We start from the raw sequence: 12,031 nt of genomic DNA on the forward strand, positions 1-12,031 counted from the left end.
GCTCTCCCTGCCCCTCACTGGCTGCAGTGATTACTGCCAAATCACCTTGGAGGCCTCTGCTGTCCATCCTGCAGGGAAGCTCCTGACACTCTAGACTGTGCAATCCCAGCTCTTTCAGTGCCCCAGCCTGGCAGATTGCACGCCAAGCATCCGGTCTCACACTGCTCACCTCGGGGGCTGTGCTTCTTGCATTCCATTCCCCAGCATCCAGTCCCTTCCGTTTTAGTAACAAAATCCCCATTTGGGGCTGAAGCTGTGTTTCCCAGCTTCTAAGGCAACGAAATGTGGGCATCTAACTCCCAGTCAGTGGGCTGAGATGCAGGCAGAGATCTCCTTCAAGGGAGTATGTGTGACCTTCCTCCATTCCTTCCCTACACCCTGCTACCTGGAACACGAGTGTGACGGGGGGGGGAGTTCTGCAGCCATCCTGGGCCATGAGGGCCATGGCAGAGAAGGGAGCAGAAAGAGACAGCTAGAGGCCGGGCTGCGGCTCAAGCCTGCAACCCAGCACTTTTGGGAGGCCGAAAAGGGTGGGATCACGCAGGCCAGAGACCATCCACACATGGTGAAACCCCGCCTCTACTAAAAATACAAAAACTAGCCGGGCGTGGTGGCTGGCCTGTAGTCTCAGCTACTTCTGGGAGGCTGAGCGGCAGAATGGCGTGAACCCGGGAGGCGGAGCTTGCAGTGAACCGAGATCACGCACTGCACTCCAGCCTGGGAGCACAGCTGTGACTCCTGCCTCAAAAGCAGTGACAGCTAGACCTCTGAGGACTGTGGCCCTGCCTTGCCAGCTCCAGGTCACCGATGTCTGTGACACAGGAGCCATGACGCCTGTCCACTCTAAGACACACTATTCTCTGTTTCCTACCAAATGCAGTTATATCGATTTTTAACTGATACACAAAATAACTTTCATCAAATATGTATTGACTTGCTTAGTGTATGTTTTCTGTAGCACATGCTAAGCTCGGGAAGGAGAGGCCCCAAGTCTGACTTGGTTGCTTCTGTATCCTCAGCACTTAGTAAGGGCTCAGCCCAGAGGATACTCCCAGAAGATGCCTGGACTGACCAGGGTTAGGGCTGGGGCCAGAGCTTAGTGTGTAATTAGGATCAGGCTCAGTGTGTGATCAGAATCAGGGCCAGGTCTGTCACCAGGATCAGGGCTAAGTCAGTGACCAGCACCAATGCTCCATGTGTAACTGGGGTCAGGACATAGTTCAGGACCAGGATCAGGGCTCAGTGTGTGACCAGGTTCAAGGCTCAACATGCAACTGCAGGCAGGACACAGTGTGGGGTGAAGGTTGGGGCTCAGCTAGGACCAGAGTAGAGGCTGTATCCAGGTTAAGACTGTAACGCAAGACAGAAAATACACACGACCATACGAGGCCACCGTTAGCCGTGCTGGGTATCTTTATTGATTGAACTTTATTTTTTGTAGAAGCAAGGTTTTGCTGTTGCCCAGGCTGGTCTCGGACTCCTAGCCTCAAGCGATCTCCCTGCCTCAGCCTCCCGAAGTGCTGTGATTACAGGCATAGCCGCTGTGCCCAGCCCATGGTGGGCATTTTTAGTGGACAAGAACCCAGAATGAAGATCTAGAGCGGCTTCTTGGAGGTGGAGGGACTGAGGTCAGCTGGTTTTGCAGGATAAAGCCAGCTTTCCCGAGTGGAACCATCAGAGTGGAGGCCCCGCCTAGAACCAACAGCAGAACCATGTGCACCTACAGAGGGGGTAGCCTGGAGGGAGGTCAGGTGTGCGCGGAAGGCAGCTGGACATGTGGCTACACCTCAGGTTCTTTCACAGACAAGAGTTACTGACACACTGCTGGCGCCACGGAAAAATGCGAAATGAGGAAAAGGCCCCTCTCCCTGCTCTCAGGGACGCTACAGTCTTGACTCCTGGCTGTGCCAGAGCTTCCCCAGAAGCTGCTGGGACCAGCATGCTTCCCACTCAGGCCAGTCAGCCAGCATCTTGCTCCTGGGACAGGCTTTGGGCCCTGGGAGCCAGGCAGGGGCCGCAGAGGGCGCGGCTGGAGGCCCCAGACCAGTCAAGGCCCAGGCTGGTCCCGCCTCCTGCTCCTGCTCGCTCCCAACAGCTGCCCAGGCTGGGGGGGCTGCAGACTGTGCCCTGCTGTGCAGGGACTGGAGATGGGGCAGCCCCGCCGAGGGATCTCCCAAGAGTCAAAGGAAGTAATGGAGGAAGAGGATCTGAAGATGCAGGGACGTGCCCAGACCCCCGCAGGGAGGCTGAAAGCAGCGGGGCCCGCCAGGCCCGAGGAGCAGGCTCCAACTCATGTACTCCTCGGCAGCCGCACTGCTGCTGCTTTGTTATTTCATGCTTATGTAAAAAAATACTTTTTGCAAGAAAAATCTACAAGTACAAAACATCATCCCAGCCCCATACAGTACCAAGTAATATATGGGTATAGATATATATAGAGCTTTATGTATTTATAATAACATAGAAAATCGGAGAGAAATTATTCCAGGCTCATGGGATGCGGTTCCCCTGGGCCAGAATCAGGTAAGACACAGGAGCCCTGGCCTCCGAGTGTACACGCCCATGAAGGGGACAGGGGCTTTCAGGAGTCACGCCAGATCACAGTCGGGACCTTTTTAGGGCCTGGCCAAGCCATCCTTTCCAGAGCTCCAGTGAGCCGGGGGCCCGGAAGTGCATCTTCCCCACCTCCCCTGCCTCCAGCTGCCTGCTGGGGCGCTGGCTGCAGACTTCACAGCCACTGCCACACGGGGTTGGAGCCTCCAACAGCATCATCCCTGAGTAGACCTGGTCCACTGGGCCCCACAGGTCGGCTCTCTGCAGACTTTCCCTGCAGGTCACCACACTCCACAGGCAATGGCAAGGACGCAGCACCACAGGTACACAGCCCACGTCCTCTCATCCTTCCGGTCTCCTGGACTCGAGCTGTCCCGGCGCCCTGGAGACCCAGTCACTGCACCTCTCCCCTGCCTGGACTCAGCAGGGGAAAGACCGGAGGCCCTGCTCCTGCCCTCTGGCTCTGCTAGCACCCCCGACTGGCCCTATATCTCCTCCTCCACCTTCAAGATCATCCCTGAGAAGACCTCGAGCCCCGAGTGGGCACCCTGGGGGCTGTCCTGGGAGCCTCCAGCAGGCCCCTGGGCCACTCCACCGGCACGACCAGTGTCCCGGAGTGAGGGTGAGGCTTCCCTGGCGGGGCGTGCTTCCACCAGCCTCTCGAGGGTCCGGTTGAGGGCCTCCACACCATCGGCCAGACGCTGGCTCTGCTCAGCCAGCTGCTGCAGCAGCAGGTTCTGCTGGGCCATGAGTGTGCTCTGCTGTTGGGCCCAGGAGGAGAGCAGGGCACCCTGCCGCCGGTGGGAGTCCAGCAGTCGCTGCTCAAACACGGACGTTTCAGAGGCTGCCACTGGGGTCCTCCTGGAGGGCAAGGGAGGTGCTGGCGCTGAAGAGGGCAGGGAAGGCTGGAAGGACCCCATGAGTGTGGTTGCTGGTGGGGTGGAGGCTGGGGAAGCAGGTGGGGAGGGTGAGGAGGTGGGTGCATGGAAGACTCCTTGTAAGTCCAGGCGGTCAGGTTCAGGCGGGCTGGGCCCTTCCAGGGTCCGCAGGGGCAGCCACAAGCAGCTGGGGGTCTCGTCCTCCTCATCGGCTAACAGAGGGAGACAGGGAAATGTCAGCCTGCATGTCCAAAACCCAGTGATCTGGGGGGTGAGCACGGCGCAGGGACAGTGCCCATGTGAGGCCTCTGCACTCGGAGCTGTTTGGGTCTCACGATGCTCCATCTGCAGTGGGAGTTGCACCCGTTGTTTGAGAGATGAGGAAACAGACCCAGAGACGTGGGCACATTTACTCTAGTAGTGCTGGGACTGAAGCCACAGCCTGTCCAAGTGCAAAGCCTACGTGCCCACCCACCACAGCACCACTTGTATGCATCCGCCCACTGACTCCCTTGTGCTCCGTCCGCTCGTCCGCCTGCCCTCTGGTCTACCCGCCATCCTGCTACCCAGTGTCTATTCCTCCACACGGACGGGCCTGCCTTGTCCACTCATCCATCTGTCCACCTATCTGTTCATCACTGTCCAGCCATCCCCTTCCAACCTCCTCTTCCTTCTATTCATCCATCCATCCGTCTACTCACCCATGCATCTTACGTCTGTCCATCCACCCAGCTTACCTGTCGACGAAATTTTCCTCCTTCTATCCACTTCATATCCACTTCTCCCGCCGACGAGACTCTTCTTCTAATGATCCACTTGCCTGTTTGTTAATTTTCCTTCCATCGACAATGAGCTGATGCCGAGATGCCGCTGATCGATGAGGATTTTGCTGATCGAGATGCAAAGATCGATGATTTGCTGATGAGGGACGCGCTGACGATTGGTTCATTTCTGATGATGCTGATCGACATTTAGTGATGAAGCGAGCGAGGATTGCGCTGATCGACGATGATTGGATGACGCGCTGACGATTGATGATCGATTTTTCTGATTTCGAGATTGCCTGACGATTTCCGGACATTGGACGTTTGATGATTTTTCTTCGCCGGACATCGATTTGTTGACGACGCGCCGACTGAAGATGATTGATGAGGATGCCGCCGATCGATTGGTGATATTAGCCGAGATCGATTGATTGTTGATCGATTGATCGATGATTGATTGATCGATTGCCGCTGATTGGTGATTGATTGCCGCTGATCGATTATGCTGAATGATTTCGCGTTGATCGATGAGCGAGCGCTGATTGATGAGCCGAGGAGATGCCGATCGATGATTTCTGACGACGCGCTGATCGATTTCGATCGACGATGCGCCCGATTGACGCCGACGACGACGAGCGACGCTGATTTATGACGCCGACGATTTACCGACGATGATGATCATTTTATCTTTTCTTCGCCGCTGACGATTTGCTGATCGATGCCGATCGATTTATGGATGAGATTTCGCTGATCGATTGATTTCTATGTCTACACCTCTCCTCCCTTCCATCCACCCGCCCATCTACACCTTCCTCCTTCCATCCACCCGCCCATCTACACCTTCCTCCTTCCATCCACCCGCCCATCTACACCTTCCTCCTTCCATCCATCCACACATGCATCCATTCTTCCAATCATCCGTCTGGCCATGCCCTTGTCCATCAGGTACCCATCCACCGAAGTGAATGTCCCCAGGAAGACAAGAGGGTCAAGCTTCCCTAGGGCAACATGAAGAGGCCTGAACGTGAGACACAGCAGAGGTGGGCTCCAAGGCCAGCTCGGCTTGGTCTCAGTAGCTGTGCGACCCTAGAAAACACCGTCTCTTCTGCAGGCCTCAAATTCGCAGTCTGCAAATTAAAGGCCTGGCTTCACAGTCTCTCGGTTTGGGATCTCTGACCCTCCCAGTTCCCTGGGTGTGGAGAATGGGTGAACAAACGTCCCTCCCTGACAAACCGTGGGGAGGGCCCCTTGCAGGTGGGAGCAGGACACTCTATGCAGAGGCGACTTCACAGACACCTCGTCCCTCCCTGACACTCCCTGGTGAGTCCCCCTGGGGGCAGGAGCAGGACAGTCTACACAGGGGTGACTTCATGGCCGCCTCCTGGGCCTAAGCCCTGCCCACCTCCTCTGCAGTGTGGAGGGTGCCTGCTCTGCCAGGACCAAGCCCACAGGCTCACTGGGAATGCAGCAGGGCGTCCACGGCACAGGTGGCTGGTCCAGTTGCCACCGCCCTCCTTTCCTCCTCCTCCTTCTCCTCCTCCTCTTCCTCACTGTCCCATCGTCCTCCTGCTGTCCCAGGCATCAGCGCTGCTTCTGACCAGGTGGTCCCAGGGTGCTCAGGAGGGGTCATCTTGCTGGCTGGCTGCTTTCCTCTTGAAACGAGGCCCTCTGCGTGGTGTGGCCCTGAGTTTCTGGCGAGTCCGCCTAGCCCATCACCAGAGCCTCCACCTTCTGCCTCCTGGAGGCCCCTGGGCCTAGCTGCCCTCAACGGCTAGAGGTGGCGGGCCAAGGGCCAAGGTCAAACAGCCCAGAGCTGGCGCCAGGAGACCCAGCCCCAGCCCTGCCTCTGACACCATCCTGCAGATGACCTTGGCACAGCTTCTCCAGGTCTTGTCTCCCGGCCTGGCGTTCACCAGCTGTCACCAGGGGCCAACCCTTAGTGACCCCGACCTGAGTCTGATGGCCCCCGACAGAAACAGGGAGGCCCAAAGTAGGCCCAGCCTCGCCGTTACCACACACTCCCCTGGCGGCGGTGCCCGGACTGGGCCCCGTTAGGGAAGCTCAAGGCGGCCTTAGCCTTTCCCCTCATTCTCCACCCAGTCAGGCCCTTGCGTGGTTCCAGTCAGGACCTCTTTCCCTCCTGCACCCCGAGGCAACTGAGGACCCTCTGCGGGCACAGCCGTGATATCCCAGCGTCCTGGGGATGTGGCTCCTCTCTCATCACACCTGCCTGTGATGTCCTGGGCTCGTCAGACTCTCCCGGACCCCGGCCTCACACACTCCACCATCCCGTCTGCCAGTACTGCCCCTGCTTCGCCGTCAAGAGTATGTGCTCTCCTGGCCCCAGCTGGCCCAGGGCCTTCTGCGCTCCCACAGTGGCCCATGCCACCCTCACCTTGCTGGACTTAATGTCCAGCCTGCCTGGCCCCTGGGACTCCTTGAGGAACAGGTTCTGGTCATCTCTGCCTGTCAGGGCCAGTGGGGAGCACCAGGCCACAATGGGGACAGAGACGGTGAGGGGAAGACAGTGGCTGGGCCTCCATCTCAGCTGGGCCACAGTCGCCAGCCAGCCTGATCTCTCAGGTCCTCCTGTGGTGACCACAAGTCAGCAACAAGGCCCAGTGAGTGGCTGGTCCTCAAGGCAGCTCCAAGTCCCACTTCAAGAAAATAAAGGCCTGAGCTTTCTTGTTCTCTCTGAGCCACTGACATGCCCCAACCACAAAGTCCCCTCCACAGTCCCCAGCCCCAGGATGGACACTGAGCCGCATGCCAGCATCAGCACAGGAGGTGGAGCGGGAAGGCCCCAAAGGCCCTCCCACCGGCTGCACTCGGGATTCATGGGAGAGGGCGGCGTGGTGCACACAAGAGAGGAGACGGTGCCGACTGCTGTGGGCACCACGCAGACCACTGCTGCTGCAACCCCGCCACTCCCAGAGCCCCCAGGGCACGGGTAGTGGACTGGTTCAGAGGAGGCCTGTAGGCAGGCCTCTCCCAGGCACAGGGCAGGGCCTGGGCCCCTCCAGACAGACAGAGGGAGGGTTGGAGGACAGGGGACGGAGGCCGGGCCGGCCGGGCACTGTGGCCCTCACACGGACTTACTTGGTGCCGGCTGGCTCCAGCCAGGAGCTGGCGGGCTGCCTCCGCATGCGAGGACGCAGCCTCAAGGCTGGCTTCAATACTATCTGCAAATCAAGACAACAGAAGGCAATTACAGATGGAAGCCCAGCCGCCCCTGCCCTGAGGGCACCCCAGAAAGGCGAGCCCAGGGGAGCCTGAGCCCAGGGCCTCCAGAGGAGCGGAGGCTGCAGGGATGGGTGCTGGGCTGCCAGACATGCCCTGAGGGCTCTGCGTGGTATGGGCAGTGAGTAGCAATGACATTAGAACGGAAACCTGGAGGTGGCCCAGGGAAGGGGACTCCTCAGTGCCCACACCGGGTGGGGCAGGAAGAGCCCACCCCGGAAAGGGTGGGAGTGGCAAGGGGAGGTCAGGGCTGGGGTCAAGTCCTGCTCTGTCATGACCCTGACTGGGCAGGCCCCTCCACTGTGGCCACGGCCCTCTCTGAAGGGGCAGAGCCCCTGCCTTAATGTCTGTGGAGCTGTGACTGGGCCGATGGAGACTGGGTCTGCAAGCACAGGGCTCTGGTTGGCCACACACACTGGCCCTTGACTCAGCTCAGGAAGCTGATCAGAAAGTTGTGCCACCGTGCGGGGCTCACAGGAGCCGGCGCAAAGCCGAGCTAGGGCTGCAGCAGTGCCGCCCGGGGCAGCCACATTAGCAGGGCTCACAGGAGACACCAGACCAGGACTGGGGCAGCCCCAGGGATCCGGAAGATTCCACACCACCCCGCCAGCAGCAAAATGGCAGTACCAGGTGCTACACGCACCTAAGCCGTCCTTGGCCCACAAGGAATGCAGGGCTGGCTGTGGGCTCGCGGCAGTGAGCGGCGAAGGCATCGCCCCCCACAGGAGCAGGGCCTGAACACAGGTGCTCAACCTGGGCAGCCCCTGGTGCTCAGCATTCTCTTCCACCCAAGGGAAGGACACGTGCCACCTGGGCACCAGGACTGCGGGTGCAGCCTGGGTCTGCAACAGAGCCAGATGCAAACACAAGCACGGGCAAGCCTTCTTCCCGGAGGGAGGTTCCCTGCAAGGCCTGCCTCCAATGAGGCAACTGGAGAAGAGCCTGGGAGGCAGGACACCTAAAGAAACTGTGCACCTGCAATGCCCACCTGGGCACGGGCCTGAGCTGACTGAGCCTTAGGAGTCTTAAGGCCTGGGATAGAGGAGCCGTTACAACCACAGGGACTGCTGCCAGGCACAGCATCGCCTCCGGCCTGGCAGGACTGGTTCTGAGGGAGGAGGGTCCTCAGAAAGACAAGGCCACTGCCCACCGTCCCTGCTTTCATCACGGAACTGTGGCTCCATCTCTGCAAGCCCCCCGGGCAGGAGGTAGAAGCCACGAGCCCTGCCTTCAGAAGCCCCCACCCAGGCCTCACAGGGATCCTTGATCCCTTGGTCACCAGCTCCACCCCACCCTGGCCCCCAGCCCAGGACCCTAGTGGAGCCGCAAGCACTCACAGACATGCCCTGATCGCCGCATCTGGGGGCTCCTGCCCCAGCCAGGGAGGGGAGAGCCAGGCTTCTGCACAGGAGCCAAAGCCAGGAGAGGGCGGGTATGGGTGATGCCCTCAGCCACTCCTGGAGCAGAGCACCCCTTTGCTCACATGCAAACAGCCCCCAAATGAAATCGGCTCTCTATGTCCTGCCACATTAGGGTCACGACCCTCTCGGCCAATGGAGGAGGAGAGGGAAGGAAGATGGGGCCAGAGGTGGGACAGATCCCCCTACAACTGCCACCCAGGAGGGACCAGCCTGCCAGGGAGGAGGCGCTAGCCTGGGCCCGGGCAATGCCCTGCTCACATGCAAAGGATCCACTTTACACCTGCAGGGGCAACAGCCTGGCCTCGCTTCTGTCGCTGAGAGGTGAATGTGGACACTGGAGAGCATTTGCCAGCAGAGACAGGCAGGCCATGGTGGTCTGGGCTAACACAGCTGGTGCTGGACAGGCCACGTGCCCTGGCTGGACACTTTCTCTGCCCCGTGACCACAGGCAGCCTCAGCCAAGCCCTGGACCCCATCCTTGGACTCAGTCGGTGCCCAATCCTGCTCTACACCAAGCCCTGGCCCTGGGGACTCTGATCGTAGTATGTGACCTGGAGACCCACCCTCAGAACGCGGCTGAAGTCCTGCTGCTCCAGAGCTGCATGTGCGGGCCACAGACCCAGGGCGGTCCAGGGAGCATTAGCCAGCGTGGCACTGCCCACATTCAAGACACATCACACAACCACTGCCCAGCTCCGCAGCCAGCAAACATCTCCCTTAGCGCCCAGGCTGCCAGGTGGGCACGCCATGTCCCGCCCCAGGGTGGTGTGCAGAGATGCACAAGGGGAGGGAGGCTGCTCCTGTGCTCCTGGCGCTGTGCAGCCCCGTGTTGCTTGTGGGGTGAGGACAGGTTCGGTGCGTGGGCCCTGTGGTACTGAGCGACACTCCAATACTTCATCGGCCATCAGCCCTGGGCCCGGTGGCTTTGCCAGGTCTTGGGAGACTCCCGGTCTGTGCGGTCAGCCCTGCAGAGCCACAGGCCCTGGGCACCTGCCCCTCCCAACACAGGGGGTGCTCCACGGGGGCCCCTTGCAGATCCCCGAGATCCAAAAGTCCAAGGGATACCCAAGCACTAGATCAGGCCTCCAGGGGCCAAAGAGAGCAGCCTTTGGTGCCGCCCTTCCCAGACGCTCGCAGAGCAGGACACACACCTCAAAGGAAACTGCCTGCCCAGCGGCCTCAGGGCACAGGGACCCCTGTGGAAGACCCCCATGCACTGTGTCAAATCACTGCCCCCAGCCCCACAGCCGTGATCAGCCCTGCAGGCCTGGCCCTGCCCAAGCCCCGGGCAGTGCTGCTGCAGAGCGGAAAGCATGGCCAGCTCAGGACACCTGGGCCTGCAGCTGGGATGCCCCTATCCTGCCATCAGGCTTGGCAGCCACTTCCCTCTCCCTGCCTCGGTGCCCACAAGGGGAAGTCCAGCCCTGTCCCAAGCACTCTCTCGCTCAGGAATTCAACACATGTCAGTTGCTGTCAGCAGCAGGGCAGGTCACTCAGAGTAGCCCACAGGCACCAAAGACTCCCCTGATGGAGGTGAGCCCAGCGTCCAGCGGACCTGGAGTGGCTGATCCATCAGGGGTCACAGAAGTTGAGGCTGGGCCTCAGTCTAGGGCAGGGAACCACAGGGTGAGCAAACCTGAGTTCCTGCAGCCTCCAGGGCTGGGGACTTGCAGAAAAGAACTAAGCACTCGGGCCACACCAGTGCTACCCCTGCTAGGCCCTTCCTTCTCAGTCCCATACCACATGTCCACCCTTGCTGTGAAGCACCCCCAAACCAGGTCTGCCTCTGCCCATAGAATCCTGGGCTGCAAGAACCTGCCCTGCAGGACACAATGTGGCCTCCCTGGGGGTGGATGCAGCCACCCTTGGCCTGCACAGGCCTGAGAGGAGGACCCAGGTCCTCCTCCAGCCCCACCCCATCATGAGGCCCACTGACCAGGCCCATCCCCCAAGCCCCATCACAAGGCCCACAGCCCAGGCCCCTTGTCCAAGGCCGGCCACAGGGTTGGTGGCACCCTGGGTCTACATGCATCTCTCAACCAGCCCGGCCCACTCTGCCCATGGGTGTCCCAACCTCAGGCACCGCTGTGAGCAGGAGCAGCTGAGATGCCCCAGAACTCCAAGTTCTACCATGGCTGCCAGTGGGGGCATTTGAGGCCAGCCCCTGCCTGTCCAGTGAGGCTGAGTCCTTCTGTCTACTCTGTGGCCCTCAAGAAGGAGCTGGTCCTGCTTCCAGGGCTTCATCCCCCAAGTCCTTCCAGCAGCTCCCAGGAAGGGGAGAGTCCAGCGCGGCTCTGCTTTGAAGGCTGGGCCACCATATGCGGAGGACAGCGAAGGAACTCCTGGCGCGGTGTCTTGAGGAGGAGAGGAGGTGCGGCGGGAGGAGGCACGGAGGCGGCAGGAGGAGGCACAGAGCCAGCATCACCCTCGGAGCCAGCGTCACCCTCAGAGCCGGGGGCAGCTGGGGGCTGCAGACAAGGCCCAGCCAGACAGAAATGCCTGGCTTCCGGTGGTCCCTGGAGTGGGCCCGTGGGCTCAGAAGGGGGCACAGCGTGTCCTGAGAGGCTGAGAGTCACTGGATAGCACCGCACGTGGGGCTTCCATGTGGGCCCAGAGGTAAGGGCCTGCAGAAGGAGGGGGAGACCACTGCAGGCCAGAGCGAGGCACAGCATGGGGGAGAGGGTGGGGGAGAGTCAAGCTGGGGCCCAGGCTCCTCCCTGGCTCTGCCCAAACTCCTCAACAGTGACCACTGAATGGACAGGTCACCTCCTGCTCCCCGGGGGTTGTGGCAAGGGCCAATCGGCTGGAGGTGCATACGGGCAAACGATCCTCCTGCCTGCTGACTGACCTTGCCTTCTCATGGCAGCCATACCCTGGGGCTCCGGGGCTGGGGGAGAGTGGAGGGAAGCCCTTCTTCCCAGACACCCCTGTCTTCAGACCCTGGGGCCAGCCGGGCCCTGCTGCCCTGCACGGGAAAGTGGGGCCTTTCACCTGCTGGGACCCACTGGTTTGGAAGACCTGGCTGCCTAAGGACAGCTGTGCCCACTGCTGGACTGCATTCGGGAGGGGAGGGCTGCCTGTGGAGAAGAAGGCCAGGCTGGGACCCAGGGCCAAACAGGCCTCCTGGCCACACAACATCAGGCAGGAATGGCAGAGGCCAAGATGGGGGCCTTGG

The 12,031-nt window shown here is 60.5% G+C and overlaps 1 protein-coding gene across 13 annotated transcripts in view; it reads right to left on the bottom strand.

Moving 5' to 3' along the window:
* Window positions 1-1,390: 1,390 nt before the first annotated feature.
* The window catches only part of TSNARE1 (t-SNARE domain containing 1), a 135,438-nt gene continuing 124,797 nt past the window's right edge, over window positions 1,391-12,031 (bottom strand). For 9 of the 13 annotated variants that reach the window (XM_031669788.1, XM_031669789.1, XM_021942699.2 and 6 more), the window contains 2 exons: window positions 7,295-7,377; window positions 1,391-3,643 (listed from right to left, as the gene is read on the bottom strand). In XM_031669788.1, coding sequence (XP_031525648.1) covers window positions 3,065-3,643; window positions 7,295-7,377 — 662 coding nt within the window. In that variant the 3' untranslated portion in view covers window positions 1,391-3,064. The other 4 variants (XR_004185963.1, XR_004185964.1, XM_021942698.2 and 1 more) reach the window with 4 other exon arrangements.

The sequence above is a fragment of the Papio anubis genome, chromosome 8, assembly GCF_008728515.1.
Source record: "Papio anubis isolate 15944 chromosome 8, Panubis1.0, whole genome shotgun sequence".
Classification (NCBI taxonomy): Eukaryota; Metazoa; Chordata; class Mammalia; order Primates; family Cercopithecidae; genus Papio; species Papio anubis.